The sequence below is a fragment of the Lineus longissimus genome, chromosome 4, assembly GCF_910592395.1.
Source record: "Lineus longissimus chromosome 4, tnLinLong1.2, whole genome shotgun sequence".
NCBI classification, from domain to species: Eukaryota; Metazoa; Nemertea; class Pilidiophora; order Heteronemertea; family Lineidae; genus Lineus; species Lineus longissimus.
Genome location: NC_088311.1, coordinates 6,376,073 through 6,404,041, shown reverse-complemented (window position 1 = coordinate 6,404,041; position 27,969 = coordinate 6,376,073). Strand labels below are relative to the sequence as shown.

General features: G+C 40.5%; 5 protein-coding genes across 7 annotated transcripts; 3 read left to right on the top strand and 2 right to left on the bottom strand.

The window, feature by feature from the left end:
- Window positions 1–414: 414 nt before the first annotated feature.
- On the bottom strand, window positions 415–11,232 carry LOC135487305 (uncharacterized). Of its 3 annotated transcripts, none has more exons than XM_064770925.1 (12): window positions 11,132–11,232; window positions 9,174–10,694; window positions 8,781–8,889; window positions 8,400–8,578; window positions 8,035–8,089; window positions 7,530–7,614; window positions 7,300–7,368; window positions 6,920–6,979; window positions 6,544–6,711; window positions 5,934–6,038; window positions 5,491–5,600; window positions 415–5,155 (listed from the first exon to the last, which is right to left on the bottom strand). In XM_064770925.1, exons 2-12 carry the CDS (start codon window positions 10,687–10,689, stop codon window positions 4,996–4,998), a joined length of 2,616 nt encoding a protein of 871 aa, XP_064626995.1. In that variant the 5' UTR covers window positions 10,690–10,694; window positions 11,132–11,232; the 3' UTR covers window positions 415–4,995. The 3 variants fall into 3 exon arrangements, with proteins under 3 accessions (XP_064626995.1, XP_064626997.1, XP_064626996.1); XM_064770927.1 differs by having other exon boundaries at window positions 9,174–10,441; window positions 11,132–11,231; XM_064770926.1 differs by lacking the exon at window positions 11,132–11,232 and adding an exon at window positions 11,056–11,094.
- A 681-nt stretch (window positions 11,233–11,913) lies between these two features.
- LOC135486849 (DNA polymerase epsilon subunit 4-like) lies at window positions 11,914–13,827 on the top strand. Its single transcript, XM_064769953.1, has 4 exons — window positions 11,914–12,105; window positions 12,484–12,568; window positions 12,843–12,884; window positions 13,109–13,827. The coding sequence occupies exons 1-4, from the start codon at window positions 11,914–11,916 to the stop codon at window positions 13,123–13,125; spliced, it is 336 nt and encodes a 111-aa protein (XP_064626023.1). The 3' UTR covers window positions 13,126–13,827.
- A 497-nt stretch (window positions 13,828–14,324) lies between these two features.
- LOC135487307 (alpha-ketoglutarate-dependent taurine dioxygenase-like) lies at window positions 14,325–17,020 on the top strand. Its single transcript, XM_064770928.1, has 5 exons — window positions 14,325–14,523; window positions 14,960–15,219; window positions 15,668–15,807; window positions 16,012–16,167; window positions 16,412–17,020. Exons 1-5 carry the CDS (start codon window positions 14,396–14,398, stop codon window positions 16,589–16,591), a joined length of 864 nt encoding a protein of 287 aa, XP_064626998.1. The 5' UTR covers window positions 14,325–14,395; the 3' UTR covers window positions 16,592–17,020.
- On the bottom strand, window positions 16,973–21,423 carry LOC135487308 (uncharacterized). Its single transcript, XM_064770930.1, has 8 exons — window positions 21,237–21,423; window positions 20,602–20,755; window positions 20,266–20,334; window positions 19,766–19,828; window positions 19,409–19,481; window positions 19,101–19,148; window positions 18,582–18,787; window positions 16,973–18,272 (listed from the first exon to the last, which is right to left on the bottom strand). The coding sequence occupies exons 1-8, from the start codon at window positions 21,292–21,294 to the stop codon at window positions 18,098–18,100; spliced, it is 846 nt and encodes a 281-aa protein (XP_064627000.1). The 5' UTR covers window positions 21,295–21,423; the 3' UTR covers window positions 16,973–18,097.
- Window positions 21,424–21,506: 83 nt separating this feature from the next.
- LOC135486972 (inositol hexakisphosphate kinase 1-like) lies at window positions 21,507–26,726 on the top strand. The gene is made up of 6 exons (XM_064770196.1): window positions 21,507–21,616; window positions 22,664–22,892; window positions 23,081–23,321; window positions 23,558–23,745; window positions 23,909–24,084; window positions 24,281–26,726. The coding sequence occupies exons 2-6, from the start codon at window positions 22,715–22,717 to the stop codon at window positions 24,887–24,889; spliced, it is 1,392 nt and encodes a 463-aa protein (XP_064626266.1). The 5' UTR covers window positions 21,507–21,616; window positions 22,664–22,714; the 3' UTR covers window positions 24,890–26,726.
- The last annotated feature ends 1,243 nt before the right edge of the window (window positions 26,727–27,969 follow it).

Sequence of the window (27,969 nt, the reverse complement as noted above, 5' to 3'; positions counted from 1 at the left end):
GTCTTTCACAACTTGCGGCTGGTGTAGCAGGAGCAGTTGTAGCCTGTCTTTCACAACCTGCGGCTGGTGTAGCAGGAGCAGTTGTAGCCTGTCTTTCACAACTTGCGGCTGGTGTAGCAGGAACAGTTGTGGCCTGTCTTTCATAACTTTCGGCTGGTGTAGCAGGAGCAGTGGCCCCCTGTCTTTCACAACTTGCTGCTGAAGCAAGAGCAGTGGCCCCTGTCTTTCACAACTTGCTGCTGAAGCAGGAGCAGTGGCCCCCTGTCTTTCAAAACTTGCCGCTGGTGTAGCAGGAGCAGTAGTCCCCTGTCTTTCACAACTTGAAACAAGTTGTCAAGGCACGATAGCAGCTGAAATGAATCAAAGGAAGGAGGGGCGGGGTAGAGGATAGGAAGAGCTAATAGAAAACCAGAATTAGAATGCCAAAATAACTTTATTTGCTTTTCATTCTGGAAGTTAACACAATGTCAACACATACTTCATAACTGTACTCTGAACATGATATGAAAAATTATATATGGCTGTTCATGAATCATACCAGTTTCGACTACTCTAAAATTAACACAAGCAATCAACTACTACTACATGTGTAGGAAGAAAATCAATTTACATCTGATGGTGAATAAAGATATTGGTTTACCTCAAAAAATACCTGACTACCTTTGAGAGGAAGTGACTGTTCAATAGAAACCCTTTAAGGGCGATATGTAGTCCACTCAACCCACTGTTAACTGCAAAATTTTGGCACAGTTACATTTTTGTGATTTGCGAATATTATTGTTTTTTGGGGGCAAATTACAGAATTTCCTGCGTTTTTTACCATTAACATTATTTTTTTCTCCCTAAATCTAGGGTTTTTCGTGAAAAATAAAACGCCTGTGAAAACTAAGCAGTTTACAGTACATCGTACGAGAATGTAGTAAACATATGATTAACATGTAGAGGACAGCTTCATTGTTGGGATGAGCTAATTCATAATCGGTGAAGTCTATCACCTTCACTTGATGACACATTTACTGAGGAAGTTTCGCGATTTTTCAACCTCAGAACAAGGGATTTAGTTCACAAAATTTCACAATTTGAAAGTCGTTGTAGTTTCCAGGTCTGGAAGACAATAATAGTTTAAGTCTGATAATACAGTAAAGAATACTGTTATAATTGCGCTTTAAGAACTTCGAGTTGTTTGACTGACCTTAATTGTTTGCCTGCCATAACACAACCCATAATTTTCAAGGGGTTTTTTTTTCGTGGCATGGTGGTCGCAGAAAAGGTTATCTTTATAATTCTCGGTGAACTTCCTGGTCGAAATAAAGAGAAGTAGAACAACACTGACAATAATAATGTCTGGGTCCGCATTGATATACTCAGGTGGGTTGGCTGGTTATGGCAAACCAAGATATCTCTGGGATCAGCTTCAGGCAAGAATGCAAAACCTGATATTTTAGAAACGGTCCCGCTTGTGGTCTTAACATCATGAACAACGCATAGGCCTACTGGTAGGATGGGTCTTACTTGTTGCGTCTCAAACAAGAATGCAAAACGTCTTTGGAATTTTATTTTGATCTTCTAAAATGGCGGCATCATTCCTACTAGCCCAGCTTTGAAAAATTTCCCTTTAGCTCAGTTTGTAGAGTGAGTAACATTTTGCACCCCAACAATTTACGCTCACCGGTACATGGAATTCTCAAAATAGAATATCATTTTTCAGCAAATCAAAGAATTTTTAGTGAAACATACACTGATCTGAACATCATTTTTAGCCATATAAATTTTGGGTGACCATTATTTCTTTCAAACTTAAGCTTGCAAGAAGACACTCATAACTTCTTCCCAATTTGGTTTCATGATTAGGTTGATCCCCCTCCCCCCATGAATAGTTCAGTAGCTGAAACTATATCAACGTCATTTTAGGAACGTTACTAAAAATCTACCACAGGCCTAAGCACCTACATGTACCGAAAAGGCCCTCGCCATTCATTCAAAATTTGAATTTGAAATTTAATTTGGGATATCTGTCATCTAAACACATACTGAATACAAATTTTAACATTGCAGATGTGTACAACGATATAGAAATACTCTCATTGTGGGTCGCTCCTCACAGCTCACATTGACAAGCCTGGTTACTCTATATTGGCAATGTTTCTTTAAATTAATTTGAGGGACAGAGAGAAGATGAAAAGTACTGTAAAAGAATGACATAGGCCTTTAATATTTTCGGGACAAAAGCTCGATATGAGAAGATAACCTTGAGCAGCTTTATAGAATTTCTCTGAAGACAGACCCAGAGTCATTCTCCGTTAATACCCATACAGCCAACAAACAGTTATGAACAACAAGCCCCAACTACGGTACATAAATATATATTGATGTCCCCCATCTGCGAGGAGTTTGACATAATGTTACACATGTAGTCCATGCCGAAACAATGACCAGGATGTCAAAATTGTCGCACATTGCCCAGTAGTTGAACTTATACAAATTTATATATCAAACCAACAGGAATTTCACTCTACAGTGTGTTCCAAAAAACAGCTCAACACCTTCACCAAGATTTTGAAGCTTGAGATGGCAATTGAAGTCCGCCTCATTTTTTGTGTGATGGAACTATATTCATTGATAGGAATGGGTTGGCATGATTCGTCTTTAATTCACAATACCAAATATATCAGACTTCGGACTCTACTCATTATTCGATATCCATCTCAAAATAGCCATCAGGAAAAAAACGGGCCGTGTTCCAGGCAAGTTCATAATCTGAACAAGGCGGAAGGATGTAAAGAAGGAAGCCACAAAAACAGCGACCAGTTCGAAATGAAATGCTTCACCTGGTCTGATAACATAAAAACATCCATATACAATCTGATTTTCAGTTTCCGCAGCCATGAGAATACATAATTATGGCGTGCACATGAGCACTAAGCACGTTAACCACCCAGGGTCCAGTTTGTACATTTGGACGTGTAGGAGTTCCCTAATACAGCCAGCCTATATGAAAACCAAATCAGTGAGAAAAGTACTGTATGACTGAGACAAGATTATTGGGTCATCTTTGGTTGTAGTTAACACACTCTTTCTAAACAAAGTTCAGTTTCAACCAATTTCAATTGTTTTCTTTGTTCTGTGTCGTGGCTGGGCTGCAACAATGGTATTTTGTCCGGTCATCCTAAAAAATCAGGCTAGTGGTGTTAGGGTGTTGTAATCAGGAGAGAAAATGTGACCACAAAGTACTACTTTGAAAACATGTTGCCACGCTGTATTCAATAGTTTTCTCACTGACACTTGAACAAGATAAAGCAAACACTGCATATATCGGACTCGCATTAACCATATCTTTGCAAGTAACAAGTCCCGAGTCAAAATGGCAAAAAGATTTTCGATATATAACAAACAAAAATTACTGGTCCAGTCGAGTCTGATAGATGCAAGGGTAACTGTACTTATTTGGACCCACTGTATAGTACATTTAAGTATGAATATTCAATATAATACCGTTATATATTCAGGCCAGTGGATACAGCTAACAAACTCATCACATATTTACATATACGCAAACTAATAATTGAGACCTATCAGTAATAATGATGAAAATCACATAGAACATTTATTTGTCTGAATACTGAGTATACCAACTGCTACATGATTTAGACCTCAAATGTCAACACCTTTTCCTTCCAGGTTTTCAACTTGGCATTGGCAGAACATTTCAAAGCCAATGAGGGTTGAATCAAGAGGTTCCAGTTGGAAGTGTAGAACAAGTGGCACTCCTCACTCACCCTCCAACAGTCTAAGTCGTTTAACACATCATACTGTGAATTGATTGTCTTATCAATTGAAAATTCTTCAACATAGTACAAATTTAACTGCGCCACAAGTACAACACAGCATATAGAGGACTCCCAGGCCGACAGTCATGTTTTAATGCCACAGTGATTTGGCTGGTGTGGCTAGTTTTGATGAGAGTTCTCCCTGTCGGACGTCATGAATGGACCATCGCCTGGGACCCACCCGTGTGTTTAGAAGTCATATCCTCCATTACGTCCTGGGAATCATCTTAACAGATTGAGCACGGACATCATTGCTACATCCACTTTGGATACAATCCATGTCAATGACCGTGTTGCCAAACCTCACCACTGCATACTGTTACACAGGGGACAAAATGTGCCACATGACGTGAATTTGATGTCAAAAATGGCGGCTTTTTTTGTGATGCAATTATCTTCACAACCTCTGTACATCTGCTTGGACTTTGAGAACTCTCTTACCCAGCATCAAATGTGTCAAATCTAGGAACTGGTTACCTCATTCAAAGCACCAAAAGCAAAATCCATTGAACTGCATAGCAGCCCACTTCACATTTAGTCACATCAATTAAATTTTTTTTACTGTTTTAGTTTCTATATCTGTAGCACCACACTTGTATCAAGTATAGATTAATCTATAAGCTTAGATTAAATCTAGACACATAGATAATCTATATTTGCTTGTATGTCTGTCTGTAAGGTTTAATTTAGGTTTATTTCTTAATTGCCCTGGAATTTTTAAACAGACAGACTTCATTCAACGGTCATATCAAAATTTACTGGCCTTGTAAGGGAGTTGAACAACAGGTTTTTAAAATGTTTTAAGGCAGGCGAATAAAAAATACTGAGACTTTTCCCCAGCCCAATCAAAAAGGTGAATAGGTTTACTTCGTGATCTTTTGTAGAAATATCTTGCTTTTCTGAAAAAAAACTCACAAAAAAACCATAACATTAACCCCCCCACCCAGGAATGGGCAAGTGCAGCGCAAAAAGTAATCATGATGATTTTCATAATGAAGCAAAAATATACAAGTCTGTGTCTCAACAGCTCTGAAGGGCCGATGTGAATTCATTATTATCAGTTTGATACTCCGGACAAAAAAGTGAGTGTGGTAAAACTACAACACGTGACACAACTGAGCAATGAAATACATATTTCCATCCACATGGCCATCCTAAAACAAGATCCTTAATGCTTCTTCTTTTTTCCTCGCTTCTTGTTGGTCTTGTTGGCAGAGTTCCATGCAGGGCGACTGGGTTGCTGTGATCCGCTGAAACCGTCCTTTTGGTCATTCTGCATAGATTTGGTGAACAGGTGGTTGATGAAGTCCTCGAGATCACCGTCATTCCTGGATAGAAAAAAGAAAATGCATTGATATCAGTCAATTGTGTTTCCAGCCATGAGGTAATTGTTTTCAGTGCTTGCTGGGGGCATTTGTATCACTGCACCACACACCAGTTAAACAGCCCACACATCTGATTTTCGCTTAAGTTTATCAGACATCTTTCTATTCAATCACTTTGAAACAAAAAAACCCCTCTGCACTGAAGCTAAGGTTGGCCGAGATGAAGACACAAGCAATGATAGTCACATTTCTGATATCGGAAAAATAAGCCCAAAACTTTATCAACTATAACAAAACTTTGATAAATTGTGAAAATGATTTCCGCAACATCGACATACCCTCCTTGACCTTGCCTGCCCTGATGATGATGTTGATGACGATTGCTGTTTACAGCCATACGGTATATCACATGATGAGAGTTCGCCAACATATGTTTGAAGTAGTCGCCCTGGAACAGGATCACATCGATTACAATTAGAAAAGAAATATGCTAGAAATATTCATTCAAGTTCTATCATACATGTAACTTTTATACCCATGTCTTCACCATAGGTGTATTAGGCTGGGTTTACATATGATTCTTGTTGTCACGTGTCATGGCTCACGCTCTCATGCCACTTGTCACGAACAAACATGACACAACATGACGGTTAAAAGTGACAACTTGAATCCTGATCCGTGGAAATGACTTTTCATTCATCATGTCACACACAACATGTAACAAAGTAAGACATCACAAGTGACGTGATTTGCTGCAAACCTGGCAGCTCAGATAACATACTTGACGACAGGCAGCCCATTCAGTAATGTCATAGATCTTGTTATCCATACATGCATAGTAATACCATAGGAATCCTAGCATTAAACTCTCCGCCCATACGTCACCCTGGAGAAGAAAACGAAATGACGATCAAATAACTGTCAATAACACAGGAGAAGCAGTGGTGATGTTGTGCCTCGCGTTGCTCACCAATGGTAATGAGGTCATGGGTAATGTTTAAGATCTTGTTGTCCATAGATGCATAGTAATACCATAGGAATCCAAGCCCATCCGCACCCTGGATCAAGCCACCAAACCCCACTTTTAGGAACTTAGGAAATGTGTTGAAACTACAGTGGAACCTCCCTTAGTGGACACCTCTCTGTTAAGGACAGCCTCTCTATTATGGACACTAGTTTTGGTCACAAGTTAGTTGTTTCTATTCAATTTGACCTCTCTAATCAGGACACCTCTTTATTAAGGACAACACTTGTCAGTTCCCAAGGTGTCCTTAATAGAGAGGTTCTACTGTATATAAAAAAAACCCAAAAAGACATAACACCCATTTTATTTCATATCAAGCAACAGGCCAGGTTCACTTGGATTAGTGAAATAGGGCGACATTACTTACCTCTTTAGCCGAGTGCCTTGTATTACACCTATCACACTGTCTAGCACTGTAGCATGGACGGTCAACAGGGATTCGGCGATGTTTACCGCCACAGTGATCACAACGCATCATATTGGCAGCCTCCTGCATCTTCTCCTGAAGTTTCGTCAGCAGATCAGCAAATTCTTGCTGCAAATTAAAGATGAGAGTTTGTACCCAATCATGGTTCACAATATCCGTAATATCGTCGATTAAAATCTCACACACATTTTACAGCCATTTTATGTAACTTTTTTCCCGTCACAGCCCTGTTGCACCTTGTGACATGGTTTATCTTGCCTCAACAATTGTGGCCACGTCTGAAATGTTGGTTTTGGTTTTGAGTGTTTAAACTCACCATAGCCTCTTCAGCAGCACGAGTCTCCTTGCACTGTTGGTCATATGTTAGTCGTTTTTCCTGAAAAAGAACAAGGATACTTATAAACATAACCCAGTGTTCTCTGCTGCCCTTGAATGAATTTTACAATCACCACAACCATACCATAACAGCACATCACCAGATTATCATCTTTGAAGCCGAATGGTTTTTTCCAATAAAACTGTTCAGACCACCAGCTCTAGTTGGGGAAAACTTCAACGTAAACAAAATCTAAGCTTACCACCTGACAATAGGAATCAAGTGGAGAAGACCGCAATAAACAGCAGATATTTTCTTATCATAGGTTGTCAACATCTCATTCCACATTGGTTTTCGGAGATCACAAATGAGATACTTACTGGTTTACCGATCAATTCAAATGCATGTCCTAAGATCTTGAACGCCTCTTCAGCACCGGGTTGGGAGTTCTAGAAAAGAAGTGTAATGTAGTACATTGAAATGTGCTCCAACCCAATGGAAAGTTGAAACATCACACAGCAAAGACCACTCACACGAAGGCAAACAAGAGGTCGTGTATCTCCTACAATTAACTTTTGCCACAAATTTATTAATCATTAATAATACTAACCTTGTCAGGGTGAACTAACACAGCCTGCTTTCTATAATACCGCTTTATATCATCATCTGAACAGTCAGATCGAAGTCCTAAAATGCTGTAAATTAAAATTTAAAGTTTTTAAAAAAGGTATGAATCTTTGGAAAGCATATCCAATTAAAAGGATACTTCCCGAGAATTCTACAGATGAAAGATCAGGAGGTGCTTCAACCATTCTCTTTGATTTTTCATAATTTTGGATTAAAGTTGGTCGGATAGCCCCATAAATAACACCACCCAGTAGCAGTACCATTGAACTCTGAAGCATCAAGTTAAACCCTTTTGCTGTGGATGATCCCCTCAGGTCCAGGATGTGCACAGCACATGATGTACTTGCCTCTCTAAACATGCTGCTGTTAAAAAATGGTGTACAGTATGCAACAAAAAGGGGTCCGACTGACTAGATCACACAAAGAGAAGAGAGGACGCCAGGTTAGAAACTAATGTGAGCATCTGATATCACAGTAACAATACCAACCTGTATGGGTCTTTTCCTCTACTACAAGACAGTAATCGCTTCATGGCCTCATCCCCTAAAAGAAGACAGGAACCATACATGTATTGGACAAGGTCAAGTTCATCAACAGCAGCAAAATTAGTATGGAATTTATACCAAGACACGAATGTTTGAGTGAATCCAAGAGGCTCAGATACATAACAGTTATCAAGTAGTAAGAATACCAGCACATGTACGCGTCTTGGTACACTCCTGTAATACTGGTGATTTAGATTTTATGAAAGAGCTGGAACAGACAAGTTTACTCAAAGTACTCTACCAACCAGTTTTCCTCAAGGAAAGGGAGATATGTGTCGTTTACAATATATAATAATAACAATACACACCTGTAGACGGCAAAGGTATATTTTCTTCTAATCCATATGATTGTTGTTGATATGAAGGCATCCCAGACCAAGTCCTACCAGTTTTGTAACGTTGCGGGAAAAGGGACTGCAGCCGATTTTTAATCCATGAGTATGTCGAGCTACAAACTGATACCGTATAAAATTTCACAATGGAAGTCCTGCAAAGTTGAAAAGAAAAGTTAAATCCTAATGGCATGAATTGATCACCCTACATCCATTTTAACACAAAGTGAAACCAACAATGAGTTCTGATAGTCAGCATACATCCCATTTTACACTGCAAATTTAGGCTTATAAAGGGTGAAAAGAGCATGCAATTGAGAGGCCTGTCTGGGCTCAAATGAGTTTAGGTATACTTACAGAAGTGTTACAACCCTCCATGTCACTGCAACTACGTAGAGAAACATGGCCGCAACCACATCTTTAGCACACCATTTCATCCAAAGGTACATCATCTCCAATAGGCGCCCTGTATCAAAGCAAAATGAAAAGGAATTTTAATTTATGAAAGGTCTATTGTCAAGAGGTGCCCAATAGTATTTGTATCTAAGACACTGGCCAAATGCACCTGATATGGCCTATACCACCCAGGCTCTACAAGAGGCAGGTATGCTTTAAAAAGGTATACTAATCAGATGTATCATGTTGTCATTGAAACTAAATTTGTTTGCAGTTACTCAATTGTCCCAGCTCAAACTTCCCCACCCATGAGTTCACCTTTATTTTTCACCAAGTTTTATATAAATAACTTACCAATGCCCAATCCCATCTGCACTTTTTTCTGTTTCGCTGCCCTCTGAGATTCACCATGGTTCACCCTCTCCTGGCCTTCATGAGACTTCTGTTTATTCACGCGACAATTTGCACTGCCATCGGCATGGTTCCCCGAGGAGCTGTTCACGCGATCATGGTTCAGTTTCGCCTCAGTATTGGTCTGCTTCCGTGGCTCAGAGCGGTCCCGCAAATCATTGTTGATGTAACTCGCAGTTTTAGGAGCGGTAGATGAGTTGAAGTTGGAACGACATTTCCCATTATTGAGGATGAACTCTTCATCATTTGAATAGGTGGACTTGCTGTTGTCACGGTTATTCGGGATTGAATTCTTTGTCGATTTCTTTGTTGGTGCATTGTTTGGTCTCGGAGCAAAGATTCTTTTCGGGTCGAAGAAGGCTTTCGTTTCAGGTTTCCTCTCATCGTTATGAACCACCTCGGGCTCAACATCAATATCACCAAGAACTGGGTCATATCGGGATCCTGCAATGCGCACTGATCCAGATCCACCATAAGCATTGATGTTGGTTGAAAGGTGAATTTCATCAATTCCACTGGCAGTACTGCTAGTTTTCCCAGTCTCACTCAGATTGTCAGTAGAATCACTTCTCTCAGACCCCTCTCTATCCCCCCCGGATACTGGCTCATCAAATGAATCCAGACCATACTTAGCATCAGGCAGTATGTTACTACATAAATTGTCTTTTGATTGTCCTCTTTTAGAGGTGAATCCACGTGACTTGACTGGAGCCTTTTTCTTTCCTTTGAACCCAGACGGCCCAACTGGCAATGTCAGATCCTCAGATAAACTACTGCTTCGTTTCTCCCGCCCCTCATGCTCTTCCTGACCATTCGTTGACTTTGGCCTATTCTTGGCAACATCCGAATAGCTGCGTTTCGGTTTAGGTCCGGGTCTGTTCTTTTCCAATTCCTGTAGTACGGTCGAAGTACCAAAAGGATTGTATTGCGGCATGTAGTCAGTCCAGTTACTATGACTGCTATTATTGTTCATGACACTGCTGAAGACATTGCCTCTCTTCAATGGATCATTAAAATCAATGCCAGCTGAAAAACCATCATGCCTTCCTCCAAACACGGAGTTGTTCTCAGAACCATTTTCGGAATTAGAATCGGCTGGAACTACCTGGGGAGCAAAGTCACGGAACATTGGTATCTGGCCTCCGCCACTGGCAAAATTAGTCGGGGATGTTTGTCCACTTGAAAATGTTGGTGAAGTATGACCACTGTGGCTATAGTCAGAGAAAGAATTAGTGTTGAAGTCGCCCAAGTGTGCCCAGGACAAATTGAGAGGGTCGTCATCGGTGTAGGTTGACCATGGTTGATAACCTGTGCCAGTTCCAGATGTCCTGTATTCGCCACCATCAACCCCATCTAGATCTGAGGGCTTGACCCCTGCAAGCAGCTGCTCCAGGGTTAAGTTGGGGTTGCAGAACTGGGACATGTCTTCTGCACCTTCCACCCCGCCTCGATCATCCATAGTTTCTGAAGTGAAAGCAGAAAATATAGGCCTGCCGCATGCCGCCTACTATCTACTACTAGCCCCCCCCCCCCCATAAATAAATAACTTTAAACTTAAGAGAGATCAGGTTTTGAGCAACAACATTATTTTGTTAACAACTTCAACACTGTGCACATCATCATGACAGACAACTCATGCAACTCATCACACATGTCGACATGATGATATATGCACGCAATATGCATTTCAATGCATTGCCATTGTATTACTATAACAGTATGTATTACAATGCAAGATTTGTGAATATTTCCGAAATGACAGGTAAATTTTCCAGGGTCAAAACAGCCATACTACAAATCATATTACGAAATAAATACTAAATACCTAAAGGAAAACATTTATTCTTAGAGTATGATTCATGATTGGGCGTCTATTTTAATGCAGAATAGGTAAATTTTACCTTTGTTTACGATCTAACCGTCTAAATTAAACCTCGTCGGCCATGACACCTGCAACACAACAGACATTCCTGGTCCCTGTTTGCACATTTATCCATCTGCCAACGTGCCAACCATCTAAAATGTACGTGGACGATAGAGAACGAGTCTATTCGGCGGGCACCTTGAGGTTGCGACAAAACTAAGAAAATAACTGGCGTTTGGCGTCAGGAGATCGCAAGCATCCTGAACTGAACTTCAGGGCTTTGACCGAGCTCGACGTGTCACGTGTGAGGGAAGGAGAGATACGACCTTAGAGTAACCAGACAAGTCTGGTTACTCTATCTTCTAAGATAAGACTGACCCTGGTAATCGAGTACCAAACACAGTGCACTTCACAAACGAATTGAAACGGGATATTGTAAATGGTTGAATATGTCACAATACATCGTGGCTAAAGCCAAGGAGAGACAGTAAGTAGGCCGAACCTTGCATAGAACAAAGTGTCTTACCCAAGGAAGCTGAAGTACACTCCGGACGCAGTGGTCCGGTCTCGTCCCTAACCCTAGGGAGATCCAATTAGGATGACGCAATGGACTGTCGAGGGAGTGGCACCCCCTTAAAGCACTACCCACTACCCATGCGCCACCCACTACCCACCCACAACCCAGTACCTTTCGTTCCGGGCCATTTGCCCAAGGACCCATGCCAAGGACCGACCGCTCTTCCAACAGAAAATACGGCTAACCAGTGCTACGTATAGCTCTGGATGGAAAATTCGGTCATTCATTCATGAATTCACAAGATGGCGGGAAATACAGACATTGATTCGACAACAGAAACCACTGCTCAAAATGATGATAATCACGACCAAGAAAGTAACAAATCCCAAAAAATAGTGAAGCTACCGCTTACAAGGATCAAATCAATAATGAAAATGGACCCTGATGTTACCCTTGCTAGCCAGGATGCAGTTATTTTGATTGCAAAAGCGACGGTAAATTCACTAAATTGTTTGTCCGACAAATGAGTGTCTGTGTATTGAGGAAGCCAATGGCAATCGTGTGTATCTAGGTTGTCCGGGTATAGAGCACTGCTAAAAAATGCATGTGCTCGTGCTTAGAATAAGTACGTACGCCCATTTTGTGAACGCTGTCAGACAAGTATTAAAATTGTGCTATTGGACATAAAAATAGGCCCTAAATTAGACTCAAAGACTAACACGAAAGTCAGCGGTCAACGAAAGAGCGAGTGACCAGTCATAACTTAACTCATGTTGTGGAGAGACATAAATACCAGTATAAAACTATAAGGGTTGTGTATGTATAGTGTTTGCATAAACCAGGCTAACCAGCTTCATTTTCTTGTTCTTCAGGAAATTTTTATCAATGACATGGCAAAAGAGGCGTATACATTTACTGCACAAGGTAAAAGGAAAACTGTGCAACGAAAAGATGTTGGTAAGTTGAGTCCTGTTCCAACTTTCAATAAATTCATGACAATCTGCAGACCGGCAAAAATGCCATCTTTTGCTCTGGTGTATCATAAACCATTCATCATCGTGTCATCTCGATCATCATGGCAGCATCGTGGCCTTCCAGGATCTTTGTCTCATCGTCTCTTCGCCGGTATAAATAACTTTTCTTTAGAGTGCGCAACCCACGAATTTTCAAAATGTGATAAATCATAAATAACAATGACGATTGATAAAGTGATGCTTGTCTTTCTTTTCAGATAATGCAATAGTAGGAATCGATGCCTTGGCTTTCCTAGAGGGTATGCAATTTTATTCTCTTCTCTTCCCCAAACTATGCGACATTGTAGCACATCAAACTGTGCTATTCATAATGACTCCAGTCAATATAGTCAGTCCAACACAGTCACTTGGTCATGGCATGTCCCATTTATGCCCAATGGATGAGAATTAAGTAAAAAATGGAATAAATAACAAAGTGTCAAAGGCTCTGTTGTATAGTAAATGTCTGAATTATTCATTTCAGGAACAATTGATACCTGAAGATCTGAGTGAAATTGATAAAACTGGCTATGATTATATGAGATTGATATTTGGAGCAGAAAGAAAAACAGATACTTTAAGTACTTGATTTCTCTCTAAAATGTTCATCAGGTACGATAATCGGACAAAATGTGTAAGAAACACAAGTGTTTTCGTTGTGGATTGAAGTACATCTAAGATTGAAAAACTTTGTTATTTGATTGTATACAAATTGTAGTACATCTCCCTTCCTTGTTGAACTTTAGTCAGGTATAAATGATTGAAAAGTACTTGTACACAGGGCTAGAACTCTCTTTTGTCAGAGGGGCAATGCATCTTTGGGCCATAAAGGGCGCTTTCACCCTTTTAAAAAAATAAGAATTGGGGACCCTTCGCATTGAAATTATTGAAGAAAACCTGCTGAGGAAGATCGGCTTTGCGGGGCACCATGGTAACAAAGAGGATATTGAAGGAATTGCCTGTGAATTTGATACCTCTGATAATTTGTCGCCCTGGGTTCTTGCCTAACCTTTTGCCAGTCTTTTAGATATTATGAGGAGAGACTAAAGGAGTTTGAAGAAGTGGCAGTCGATGTCATTACCAACATGTGCTATTTCAGGACCCATTCTGAAAATTTGTTGTTGTGTTGTATTGTCTATATTATATGTGTATGTACAAAATGTATAAACAAGAAAACTAGGAAATAAAAGATGGAGAAGGAAAGAGACTCCCAAATAGTAATGAGGTTTGCTCTGATCAGTGTATATAATACTATCAGACAATCCTTAGTTCATCTTGGCGAGTTATCGATGGCTTCAAAGTTGCAGCACGGAGAAATATGAATAGAGACGAAATAGTTGATTTTGGTTGGTACTTGTGGAGTTAGGCTTACTTATGTAGTTGATAAGAGCATTAGGGTTAATCTATGAAAAATGTGGATGGTGTTTCTATACCATCTCATTTGCTAAGCTTCAGAAACACGGTATTTTGTCTTTTTAAGAGTAAAACAATATTGACAAATCATATGAAAGATTATGCCTACTGGTGAGGTCAAATGTGGAAAAGAATTGAGAGTCCATTTCATTTGGAAATCATCATTTGCCATTCGACGCCAATTGCCATTTACCGTTCAGATGGCTTTTTGCTGACCTTCTATTTATAGAACTGTTACTGGCTAGTTGAGGACGATGCAACTTGATGAATAAGCATTTTGCCGATTATGGTGGACAAAGTTCGTCGACTGCTAAAACTTTCCATAATTGTATTGTCAATCCCACCGATTCGGAACGTGATGATATCTCATAATTATTACACCATCAAGCCTTTAAAGTTAGGAGTTGAATGTCGTGGTCTAGATCTTTCAAAAGATGTTCCTGATGAAGTTATTGAGCAGCTGAAGAAAGATGTGCATACTTTCAGGTAGGTGAGGTAGGCTTCAATAGACTTAGCCCACAGGCACGTGAAAATAAGAGCTCAATAGTCCCCCACAGCCCCTGTGGACAGTGTCATATCACTAGGCCTACCAACTGAAGTTATTTATGTTGTGATATCGTGTGATCTAAATCATGTAGATTTTAAAATTGACCACTCTGTATGTGGTATCATGATATGGCACCCAGTGGAAATCCAGTACCATTTTCAGTCAGCCTCCCAGTAAATATCATGCATCACAATAATTGACCACCCTCTGTAAATCTATTATTATTTCCATGGCCACTTAGAGAAAGTCTTCGTAATTTCCAGTGGGCCACCCAGATGCCCAGTAGATATCCAGTAGAAGTCCAGTAGATATCCAGTAGAAACTGGAAGTTCAATTGAATCAGACAAATTTTACCTAGAATTTTTCAATTCTTAGGTTGATGGTATTTAGAGACCAAGGAATATTATCTGGGAGTCGGCATGTTGAAATAGGTAGATGGTTTGGTGAGCCAGAGTCAACCTTTTACAAGCACCCCAAGTCTCCACATCCAGATGTATTCCGTGTGTCAAACGATGAGGCCGAGGGCTGCACAGGAGTCGGTCGGACTGGATGGCACATTGATGGCAGCTTCCAGCCAGCCCCTTTTGCCTATTCTTTGTATCATATGGTTGCAATTCCAAAGACCGGAGACACAGGTAAAGCCTATCTCATGCTGATTGTGATATCAAACAATAATAGAAAGCCGTCTTATCAAACTTGACAAATATATCTCAGGCTGAAGTCGCCACAACTTGGCATTACATTATATGCATTGGAACCTCCCTTAGCGGACACCTCTCCATTTTAAGTACACCCTCTCTATAAAGGACACTGAATTTGGTCCCAAATTGGTCTTTTACATTAAATTTGACCTCTGTAATGAGGACACCTCTCAGTTAAGGACAGCATGCCAATTCTTCACAGACTTGTGGTCAGTCAATTCAATTAAATTGACTCATGTATAGATCAGGAAGCCTTTCACTTACATGACTTATATTTTTCAATCCCAAGGCTGTTCATAGAAAAGCCCTACTGTACTTTCAAAGTGAAGTACTCTTGATTTTGTCTGCAGAGAAGCTAGATGTGCCAATTTTGTGTTTTCAGTGTTTGCACCAATGAACGAGATAATTGAAGGATTACCACCAGAGAAACGTGATCATTGGGAACGTCTCTCGATGATGAGTGATCGGAGACAGAATAGCGTTCACCCTCTTATCTACTCCCATCCAGTAACAAGAAAAAGGGTGAGATTTATAAGTGCTCTTACGTGAAGATAAGGGGACGTTCATTTAGTACATAGGCAATAAGGGAAAGTTATATATCTGCTATGTATCTTTTCCAACATTCAGGCTTTGGAAGTGACATCGTCTTTCACTTCAGTCCCTGTCTTGTGGTTAGGAAGGAAATACTATCTATGTAGTTTCCACATGCTCATTCGTGTTTTTCAGACCCTGTGCTTCCATATTGGCATGATTGATGGCTTTGTTTACGATTATGGCAAGGATGGTGAAAGATACACAAGTCGAAAAGAGACCATACAGATTTTGAAGGAGCTTCACCATGAATTTGTCAAGGATAATGGAGCCATTCAGTATTCACATAAGGTATTTAGAAAAAAACTTCTACTTTCTGATTCTGTATATTGTCTGATTTCAGGATTTATCAGTACCAATTTTCCTGTTGCAAAGTTTCAACCTATCAGAACAAAGCGAAGCATGGTGGCACAGCAGACGGGAGCGTCCTACTTGTGATCGGAAGGTCATGGGTTTAAGGCTCCGCAATTTGAGGACAGGGCTAAGACATAGATTCCAGTCTTTAGTGTATAATATTGTTCAATCTCACTTTCAGTGGAAACCCGGTGACTTTATCTTCTCGGATAACCTCGCAGTGGCACACGAAGCCAGTCCGCACTCACAACTACCACGCGAGGAAGCTGGATTGAGGGTACTTCATAGAGTGACAATAAAGGGCACAAGAGCTCCCAAGAAAGACTACGATTGGCCTCCAAGAGAAAAGGAAGAATTGTAGACCATAGACAACGACAATTAAAAGCTTTGTGTGAAAATGGCTATGGTGCTAGCAATGAGAAAGTGTACCAGTACACTGTAGAGTTGTGATGGGTGAAAGTACGAGGGTAGACTTTCACATAAATAGATGCCATATAATCATTGTGATAGTCGTGTCCCAGACCTGACATATGCTTCAAAGAACTTGACCGCAAAATGAACAAGAACAAGTGGGGGCTTAGATTTGGGATGTGGGCTGAACAAAATTACATTGACAATTTTGTGCCAGCTTCCTCATATATGCACGTAGGTGTTCTTCTGTCTTTTAGACAGATTCTTCAAAGTTTGATCGTCATCAGTTCGATTATCTGATTGTTGTCTTCAATAAAAACTAACAAGTAAATCTAACCACTTTTTTGTGCTTTTATTTACAGGAAATGCATAGAATGTATACAAGTGACATTATTATTATTATAAGTGTTGTGAGATAAAGCAGTGGTAAAATATTGCAATAGGTATATTTCAATGAACGTTTTGTAGGATGTTTATAAAAAATTTCTGATACATCACAGAACCACACTCTACTCATGAACGCTCATGTTAACTTTTCAGTGTTGGCCTGACATTACAATATTTTGAGACAGTCCTCCATAAAGACTAAGAGAGTTAACAAAAGCAAGTGAAAGCAAAATGGTGTCGGTGAAGTCTGCAGCGCTCCACCCCTTCCAATAGCATTCCGCGAAGATGACGTCACTGCAGCTGCTGCCCTCTATTTCCCCATCGCTGAATTACAGGCAATGTCGGACAAACATGCGGTTTCGTAATGGATTCAGGCTTTCTAACTAGGGCAGTTAGATTCAATCTGGCACATGTCCGAGTGTTGGAAATACTACATAATTGTTCTGAATATTTCTCTCTCTGACTCTATGGTATCATTCATGCTAAAAACAATGCAGGATCAAAGATAATTGACTTTGAAATATGCTCAAATGCGTAGAAATAAGTGTCAATGTCCGACTGTCACGTGACTAAAACGTCATCAATATCTTATGCAAATGACCTTGTGAGCTATAAATAGTAACTTCGCGGAATGCTATTGACTAATTTGGGTAACCTTGGCTTCATACTGCAGAGTCTTCTAATTACAAAGGGTCACAATGTTCACTACTACTACAATACCAGTTCTTGCACTGATCTGGATGAACTCCCTTTGTATTAGTGATTACATAATCGCAGGTGACTCGCTTAGGCTTCTTCAGTGCATGATAAAGCATGTTACTCGTAACTTATTTGCCGATTCATTCCACGAGGAAGAAATTGTGATGAATTTTAGGTGTTCAACCACTTCATCCACCATATGAACTCGGCCATTATGCACCTCTTGTATCCTCCTTCATGCAAAAATTTGTATCAAAATGGCAAGAAAGCTGTAAATTGTACCTGGAATTCCAGCTGTGGCAATATTTCGTATGCAGAAAACTAAAATGAAATTAAAACCTATCACCAAACTATTGAGCTTTGAATCCTCTTAGTCCCGTAAACCCAGTTTTGAAACCTTCCGCTGGGCCCATTGCATCACAATCATACTTGTCCCATTTGCAAGGAAGCTGCGTATCGTTCCGGGCCACAGTCCGCGGTACAGCGCCAAGAAACTTCCCTTTTCTTTGATGACGAACCGCATCCTCTTTACCACTGGAATGTTTCTGTAACAGAAGAATATAAACAATGTACACGTGTTGGTTTGAAGGTGAAGGACAGCTAGGTCATACCTGGGGGGAAGGGCCAGGAGTATATCTCCGTTTGAGGGGTAAGGGGGTATGTATCTAATCTGTCCAGACATCAGTTTTCAAATAGACAACATCTTGTCATGCTGATTTGTCAGTGTTGTTTGTCAGTCTTACATTTTGGAAAGCCCCCTTCTTGAGATTAAACCGGATGCTGCAAGAAGGTGCTGCCATAACTGCAGCATTGGCCACTTTCTGATGAGGTCTTACTTAGTGATTGTCACTCACTTTCCATAATTTCCTTGAACTTGTGATTTCATATACTCTAGTGGCCACACAATCCACCAAGCCAGAGTTGCTGCTACTCCTGATAACATAAACGGACCAAGGAGTGGTCTTTTGAATAGTTCTGAGCAATGTCTTCTACTACTGTCCAGTAGAATGAAATAGGTTCCCATGAGACCCATAGTGCGACACCATGTTACTCCAAATCCCTGTAAAGAGAAAGATCACATGTATTGATGTGTCGCAACAATAACAAATTAAGCTGCTGAAGATTTCCATAGAGGGCGTAATGTGTACCTATCCCAATTCCCATTCAATTGAAAATCAACAAATCACATGTTTGATTGCTCGGCAGGACTCTCCATCAAGTAATTATTTCTGTCATCTCCAACAAAACAGTGCCAAGATATTTACAACTCTTCTTCTTGGCATTCGATTTACATTTATAAACAATACAAAACCAGGCCTACATCTTTAATAAACCTGAGGACCCAACAGATGCCAACATCATTGTCAACCTACCGTATACAGGGCTCTAAACTTCCAACTCTGCTGTGTCTGTCTCCTAATCTGAAAGAACATTCAATCAAACGTTAGTAATTTGGAGAGCAACACAAAAAATGCCTACATATTGTTCCAATGGCTTTATTATGGACTGCTTCACGTTAGAGAAAAGTTAAGAATATTGTGAAATATGATAACTGAACCAATCCCTCTCTTTTTAACAGCCAATGAGCAAATCACCAGTTAGACCATTTGGACGGGCCACATTTCATTTGAATATTTTTTGTCCCACCGTTAAGTTTAATCCTTGCCAAACCCTGCCTCACCTTGGCATATTCTAATGGTGTTTCAATTATAGCCCTACATGTCGATGCAATTGCTCCTCCAAGAACCACACGGCTGAAGTAAAAAGATAATATTATAACCAACAGTAGAGTAGAATTTCCAAAAAAAAGGTCAAACAAGGGTTTTGGCTACGAGACAAGCCTGCCTCCTTAGGCAAATCAGATAATGCTCCTCAGGTTTAATCATACCACACAGCTGCGGGCCCAGGACTCAGAAAAATAGGTGCTTCACTCTCAAAATATAGAAAAAACCTCCAGATTTGGTTTTGAATTTGTTTTGTGCTGATGTCCCACATTGATTGTTTCCAAATTTCAACATTATGAATTAATGATACATACACTTGTAAACCAGCTGTAAGGGGGAGCTCAGCCTTTCCAAAGTTGTTATCCAGATAAGTGTACCTAAAAGGAAAGAGAAAACTTTGTGAAGCAGCTGTAGTTTTTTACAATGACCTAATCAGTTCTGAAACTCGGGGCTCAGTCCTGTCTTCAACGCAATCAGGGCTTGAAATTCACAGGAGCAATGGAGGAAATTAATGCCTTTGTCCCCACCCTCTTTGCCTTATGGTGCCCTTGAAATTTCTTCCGTCATGAAGGCAACTTTTTCCTCACTAACTTTTATTTGAAATGTGCCCTTTTTCAAAATTGGCAAAAGCACCCCTTTTTCTAGCAAAGACTACTGTGACCTTTTGAAGCAAATTCAATGATACAGAATCGGGGACAATGTACACCATTAACAATATGATATGTTTTTATCAGCTATTTTAGTATTCGCTGAAGAATATTCACGTTTTTACTGGAGGTGCAGATTGGTAAAATAAACCTTGTCCCATACTTACACTCCTTCAAACACAGCAAACTGGGCTGATCTAAAGAGTCCTGAACCCCACAATGGTGGAATACACCCTCTGAAATGGAATGTTTGAAGATGTTGAAATTTCAACACCAGTAGTCAGTACACTAACTAGATCTATTTGGAATATTTCACCATTAGGGAGTTGGGGGGGGGTCTTATCTTGGCACATCTTGGAAGTTGGAGTCCCTTCCAACATTACATTCAAAAGAATCTTCTTCGCCTTTTTAATAGATGGTGTTAGGTTTTTCTTATGAGCAATGACTCAGTCAGTACTTTACTTAAAACACACAAAGAGGCTTACAAAGGGCATGTACTTTACCTGTAAAGGCCAACAGGGCCCTGGGTTTTTAATGTTTTCAAAAAGGTCTGCGCCATACCATTCCTCTCAAATCCAGCTTGAGCTTGCATCTTGGTTTTGATTGTATCGAACGGATGTCCCACACAGACATTAGTGACGCCATACAGAATTCCCACTGAAGACAAACAGAAATCCAACTTACAAACTGTATACAACGGTCATGACGGTAGGACAATCAACAGTCTGGTACAAAGAAGCAATTTCTGAAAATCTGTCCATGCCTGTTGCTTAAAAATATCAGTTGGTCGATCGCCTGATTTATATTAATTACAAAAAACACCCCACAGGCAAAGGCTCGTTGCGTCTCTCAAACTGACCTCTGGTTCTCTTTTTGGGAAGAGGTAGTACGTCGAAGTTGCTCCCATGTTTACAATAGAGGGTTACATGGGATAAAAGTCAAGACAAGTGTGTTGCCAAAGGACCAGTCCAAGTCCACTACTGATTTCCAAGGTGTACCGTATGTGACATGTCCAGTGTTGTTGTTTTTTAGTGTAGGCTATGTACGTAGGCCTGGTATGTATAGTTAGTCTACCATATGATTGATTCATATGCTGCATGCAGCCACAAGCCCTTTAAGTAGAAAGGTCTCAGCATACCTCCAAGCCCAATAGTCCCTTCCTTTACCCAATGTGACCTTTCTTCATTGTGAGTCATGACACCTGGGACACCACGGCCTCGAAACGAAGGCCTAGGGCAGAGAAAACATCAACAGCAGCATAAAAAAAACAATGGCAAAATAAGTATTCATGAAAATCCTGCTGATAATTTGGAGGCACTGGTAGGGTGGCTGTTCTATCGGAGGGGTGGCCCAGGGGTGGCCGCCTCAGCGCCACCACGCGGGGCCTAATGATATTAGGCTAGATTATGGGACCTTGGGCATGAAGGCCCAATTTGCTTCAAATATATCTGGGTTATTCTAGCGTTCAAACGCTCGCCAAATTCGATAAAATTGATGCTGAATGGTATTTTTCAGTCGGTAAGATGTTTATTCAAACATGATAGTACATTACTAGATACCACGGTTGTCTGATTTTCTTATGGATTTGATTTTGTGAAGGTTTCAATATTCATAATTTAGGTTTGTGCACTTGCCACTGCCCTTAATACACTCTTACTGAATACACTGCAGTGCTGCAGGCGTCCCTTGGTCTTGCAATGATATATCATGATAAAAAGTCTGTATCCTCGGAGATGTCAGCGGTATATCAATTCAAAGGAATTCAACCTCACGCCAAATGATAAACAAACAAAAAACCAGCACTGGCCTAGTTTGTCACTCGCTGTTCCTCTCACCAAGGCAATACAGTGGCATAGGCCCTACACCGGCATATTCAGAATCAGATGAGATAGGCCTATTGTCCCAGGGTAAAGATAATAGAAATAGCCAATAGACTTATAGAGTGTTTAATTGAGGTCATCACCTGCCATATTGGAGGGACAGACAAAAGAAAGCAAGTCCAAATGACCATGACACACTCATGATTCACTTATTCACTAATTCAGTTAAGTCGGGCATGACAAATAATTGTTCTGCCCTCCAACATGGCAATACTGACAATGACATATGTGGTGAACTGTGTTATCACTAGTTGGCACCATCTTGACCCTCAATGTATTGATATTGCTCTGTTCAGCTAATGTCCAGACAACACGGGGTCAAGACCTTGATAAAGAATAAAGCAATAGCATGCATTTATATGCAGTCTATTTTCGACTGAAGTTGATTGGCTATCATTTACTGAACTCAATCTTGAGACCATCGCTGTCGCTCGTTCAGAGGTCTGATATCTCGGCAAATGTAGTGTTCCAAAAATGAGTCTGCGGAATGATTTCTTAACAGAACAGTCTCTTTATTCGATTTGAAGCACTTGAAGCTAGGTCCCATAATACCACCTGACTGTTCTCTAATGAAACTAGAACCTGTGGTGTCAATGGAAAGCAAATTTTATGAGAAATGCAACCAAATGGATGATGGAACAGTTTTTATAGCTAATTTGTGAGATTCATTTCTTCTTCTTTACAGTCGAGTGACAGATGGGAAGCTGTTCCAATGGGCTGAAGAAGTGTCTGAAGAATGGAAAAATACGGTTGTGAACCGGTTTGCCTCGAGCCATTTGTTCATCAAGTGGGTGGCAGCTCACACATGTTCTCATACGACAGTACAACTGTGTGTAAACCTCTCAACGAGCGCGAGTACCATTTCTATCAGACTGTACCAGAATGTCTGAAGGAATTTATGCCAGACTTTAAAGGTAAGTTTAAGAATAAATATTTTGTTGGCATAGTAGAGAAGAAAAAAACACTTTGGTTACACTGTCATTGTATTGCCAATTAATCTGTGTCATTGATTAAACTTGAGGCATGCCACATAGATGAAGACAAAAACTATGATGTATCTAATTCAGTAGCATGCATGACTTGAGGTGTGATTATTTCCTAGGTGTTGTGGAGGTGGCCTTCGTCGAGGACAGTGATGGTTACTACAACATAACACTAGCCGGCACGCCCACTGGTGGTAGCTATGGCAAGAACGGAAAAAGGAAGGTGTTCAACAAATCTGGGAATTCGCCAGGTTCCAGTGGAGGGGAAGGTAAAGAGTCCGACTCCGACTCCGACTCTAATCACTGCTGTCCAAAACGAGTCGCAGCTGAGGCAGCTACAAAAAGTGATGATTCTTCTCGGTAGGTCAACAATCTATAAATAATATTCTCAATATAGACACCAGGTGTGCTGAGGGGAGGTCAATTTGAACAGAAATGGCCAATTGTGGTACAGAATGAGTATCCTTTTATATAGAGAGGATGTCTTGCTAACAGATGTGTCTGGTGAGGGAGGTTCCATTCATGTAGGTTTTTCAATACAGTACACAGTATTGCCTGGTGTAAAACAACAAAATAACCAGTTCTCTCTTTTGTAGGGTACATGCAGCAACATCAAGCAGACAACATATTGACTCTGGTCAAACAAGTTTTGAGCTGAAAGATGGTGAAGCAAAATCAACCTGCAAGAGCAAATCAAAATGTTCGCCCAATCCTTGGCATATGCGTCTTCACAAGCGCGAGATGGATAAAATGCGGGAAGCAAGTTCTGGACTAGGACCAAAAAGTATCCTTTCTTCAACAGACTTGAAATGATTGGTGTCTTTTGAAAGCTTTTAGCATAAGCTTATCCAATTTACTATTTTACTGATTTCTGCTGATGGTTCAAATGTTGCCAAACCAACCCAAGCTAATCTTCGTTGTCTTGCTATCCTCCTTAACTTCTCAAGAATTCATCCTGTTGGAGAATGTGGTATCCCAGCTACATTATCCCTGTATTCTTGACCTCAAGATGGGAACAAGGCAGCATGGTGATGATGAGTCTGATGAAAAGCGGGAGAAAAAAATTAAACGCTGCCTTACGACCACTTCCTCATCCATTGGATTCAGAGTTTGTGGCATGCAGGTATGGGGTAACCAACAGATCATTAAGATGAAGGAGTAGCAGGTTTTAAGGGAGAAACCGTGTAGTTTTTATTGGTGTAATAAATTGGTCCGGCAGGTAGAAGTAAAATCAGCCACTCTCGGTTGTCTGTGTCCAATTTTCTAGGTGGTTTTCTGCTTTCCCATTACAACCATTCGTATTTTTTTCTGTTCTTCAGATCTACCAGCGGGATACTCGGCAGTTTATTTGTCAAAACAAGTATGCGGGTAGAAAACTGTCTGCGGAAACTATCCGAGATGCTCTCTATCAGTTTCTCAATGATGGTGTTTGTTTGTGTACCGACCTGATTGATCAGATTTTAGAGAGATTAAAACAGCTTTATTCCCTGCTTTCTAAGCAGAACTCGTTTCGATTCTATTCAAGTTCATTATTGATTATGTACGATGGAAAAGAGAGAAAAACAACAGATGCAAGGACACCAACTGCAAGTGTTACTGCTTATGATAAGGAAAGCAATGCGAAAACGTGGAAGAAAAATATCACGGAGGATCTTGACTGGTCGCATACCTCCCGGACATCGGAGAAGCGCAGTGATCCGGTGAAACATGTCAGCCCAGATCATTCTCGAAGCCATGACTCGCTTGGGAAGAATTCACGTCAAGAAACTAATCATCGATTAGTTGATGTGCGTATGATAGACTTTGCTCATACGACACATCAAGGGTTCCATCACGACAGACAACGCAGCGGACCAGACACAGGGTATCTGTTTGGATTGACAAATCTCATCAAGATATTTGAGGAAATCAAAGATCAAAACTCTTAGCATATCATCATTATTCCCTACCCCTAATGAAATTGCCAAGAGATTCTGATTTTGAAGCAAATGTGGCGATATTGGGACCAAAGTGTTCATGAAGTAGGATATGGTTTCAAAAAAGTCCTGTCACCCCTTCCCTTTAAAAACAAATCTCTTGTACCCTTATAAAAATGTAGTTTATTGTGAATGGCACCTAAGAAGTTAACCCTTTTGCTGCAGGGGACATGCATAGTACGTCATATTGCACGTGAGGGTGACGCATACAGCACATCATGCCTACTGTTATCTTAAGTCATCAGCACTTGTCTGCAGCCTCTCTAGTCTAAATGTGCCTAACATGCTCAGGAAACATTCGTCAGATTGAAAATTTTATACATGGCGACACCTTTTGACATAAGTTGCCCATTCAGGTAGCAGTAAACACTGTACAGCATTAGAATCCACTGCTTTGCTTGGGGTGGTACCGGCCGAAAGATGGCTGTCGCAGTGAAAGGGTTTATGTGATGTAATTCATTGCTGGGTTCTACCAGACTAAATCTTGAAGGTATCTGTAAATATCTATGTCCATTGTTTGTATATTGTAGCTGTGCGTTTTATATCTTGATGATTTAAAAAGTAATGTGTAGAAGCGAGGCATGGTAATCTATGTTTCTGGGGTGTGGTGGTGGTGGTGGTAGTTACAACATATAACAGTAGCCAGATTTGTATCAAGTTTCTCTCCATGGCTAAAGGTAAAGAACTGAGGTCGATATCTAGCCCAAGTCAATATTGGATATGTAAGCTAAAGGGAGTTTAGCTACTTGTATTACTGCACTTGTTTATTCTATGTGATCAATTGTTTAATTATACTGGAAACTGCACCATTTAATTTTTTCCAGTAAAAAAACCACTGTTCACTATTATTTTTGTGAATCCAGGTTATTCGCAAAATTCGCCACCCAAGTTCTTTATATGCTTAGTGTATTTGCTTTTTCATTTATCAAGATTGGTATGGGACCGTTTTTCATGGGGATCCATTTGGTACATACTAGTAAATGACATCCATTTACTGACTGGATGACCTCTAATGGGAAATTGAAGCTTGACCAAGAATTAAATATGAGTCGAGAAGGGGCTTTTTCCCCACAAATATGGTGTGTGAAATCTTACTGATATATATAGGAAAAGCATTTCATTTATGTTGTTTGTAATTTTAATGTGATTTTAAATTATTGCAATTGTTCAATATTGGTACGGGCCATCCTCTGATTTTTGTATTGCGAGTAAAACGCGAGGTTGGTGCAATTTATGTATAGCATTAGAAATCAGAAGTTTTGTGATTGGTCTACCATCAATGCAATAGCACTAACAGTAGACAACACGACATGCAACTATATCAGTAATTTAATTATATTGTTAGGGCTTGTTGTATTTAGTTTGCCATAGTTACCCAACATGTACAGCAGTGGAAGCCTGTATTTGGCAGTGTGGATGGGCACATTGTATGCAGATAGCTGGGCATTTGAACAGTGTATGTGTACTACATTTCTTTGTTTCTGACCCACAATTAAATACGATAGTGCGTACCCCCCAAAAAAGTATGCTTCTGACAGTTACATATGTACTAATTGACTAAGCTATTCTTATGTTTGATAAAATGTATAATGTATAATAACTGTGGGTACAGTTACTAATTGACTAAGCTATTCTTATCTTTGATAAAATGTATAATGTATAATAACTGTGGGTACATACATTCATGGCTTACATGCAGTTTAAAATATCGTTATTGGAAATGTTAGATGCTTTGTGGCAATTTTGGGTAGGTCAGCATTGCATTGGGAAAATAAAACTAATTGTGAAATTATTGTTACCAGTATTATTATTCTAAGTGTTTGATTTTCTTTAAACAGGCCTGTGTCTCTTAGAAACCTGGCCATTGACTCCTGTTCCACCCTTGTCCCCTAGAGTATTGTCTTGTTGAAGCATTGTTTGGCCATGTAACCAATCTCTCTGCGTCCCAGTGGGAAGTTCTTGAGCACATCCTCTGGTGTCTAATGTGGTGCGTAGCGCTGGCACCTTCCAGACTTCCATGTTTCTCCTCTTCGTCTGCAGTGACCTGCCCTAGGACGGAAGGTAGTAGTCGCCTCTCTTCTGTCGTGTTGCTTTTAAGGTCCCCTCTTCTCTCCTGCAAGGTGGTTGGTTGGCCTGTTTTAGGACTGCTTCACTTCCCTGTAGGAGGTAGCAGATTCTTCCTGATGTTGTTGGCTTCCACCTTTGGCAAGTAGATCAGCTCTGTTGTTTCCTGGAATGCCGCAGTGGGCAAGGATCCATTGAATCATGAGTCTGCTGTTCAATTCTATTTGTAAAAGGAATCAATTTTGGCTTGTCCGGGAGGAAATGGGAAATGGTTTCTCTTTGAGGTATTTTGGGAATAGCAGGGCTGCCAAGCCTTGGGCTTCGGAACATTGAAAATTAGGTTTGTTTTCGCATACCAGGGTCATTTGCCAGTTCATGACTATCAAGTGGACCTCGGCGTTCTTGGACCAGAAAGTGACGGACGTTGTCGTCACTGTCCCGGCGTATTTCAACGACGGAGGAAGGACGCTGGTCGGATTAAAGCCCATTGAAATAGGCTCCGATCGGCCCAGGCCGGTCTTGTCGGATTGCTAGACTAAACCCCGGGGACGAAACGTGCGCCCACTGCGACCGGCCATTCGTATGCATGGATGGGACAAGTAGGGGTGAATCTTTGATTTGGGAAGCAGGACTTTAGATCTTTAATGTCGACGAAGGATTCCCATTTTGAAGATAATTCGGCAGCAGGGGATACCCATCTCGGAGATAAAGACTTTGATAACCGATTTATTTCGTTAAAGAATTCAAACGGAAATACATTTCTGGTAACGTTCGCCGGCTCTGTCGTCTGCCAGTGCGTACAGCCTGCGAGCGCGCCAAACGTTCACACGTGGTGCGGAGGCCAGTATCGAATTCGAAGAGGGGTAGTGTTGTATTTGCACAGGTTACAAACGTAATAAGTTCTGAAACGATTCGTGCACGTGATTATAAAATACTCGGGAGACTGGAATAACTCTCTATCGCTCTCT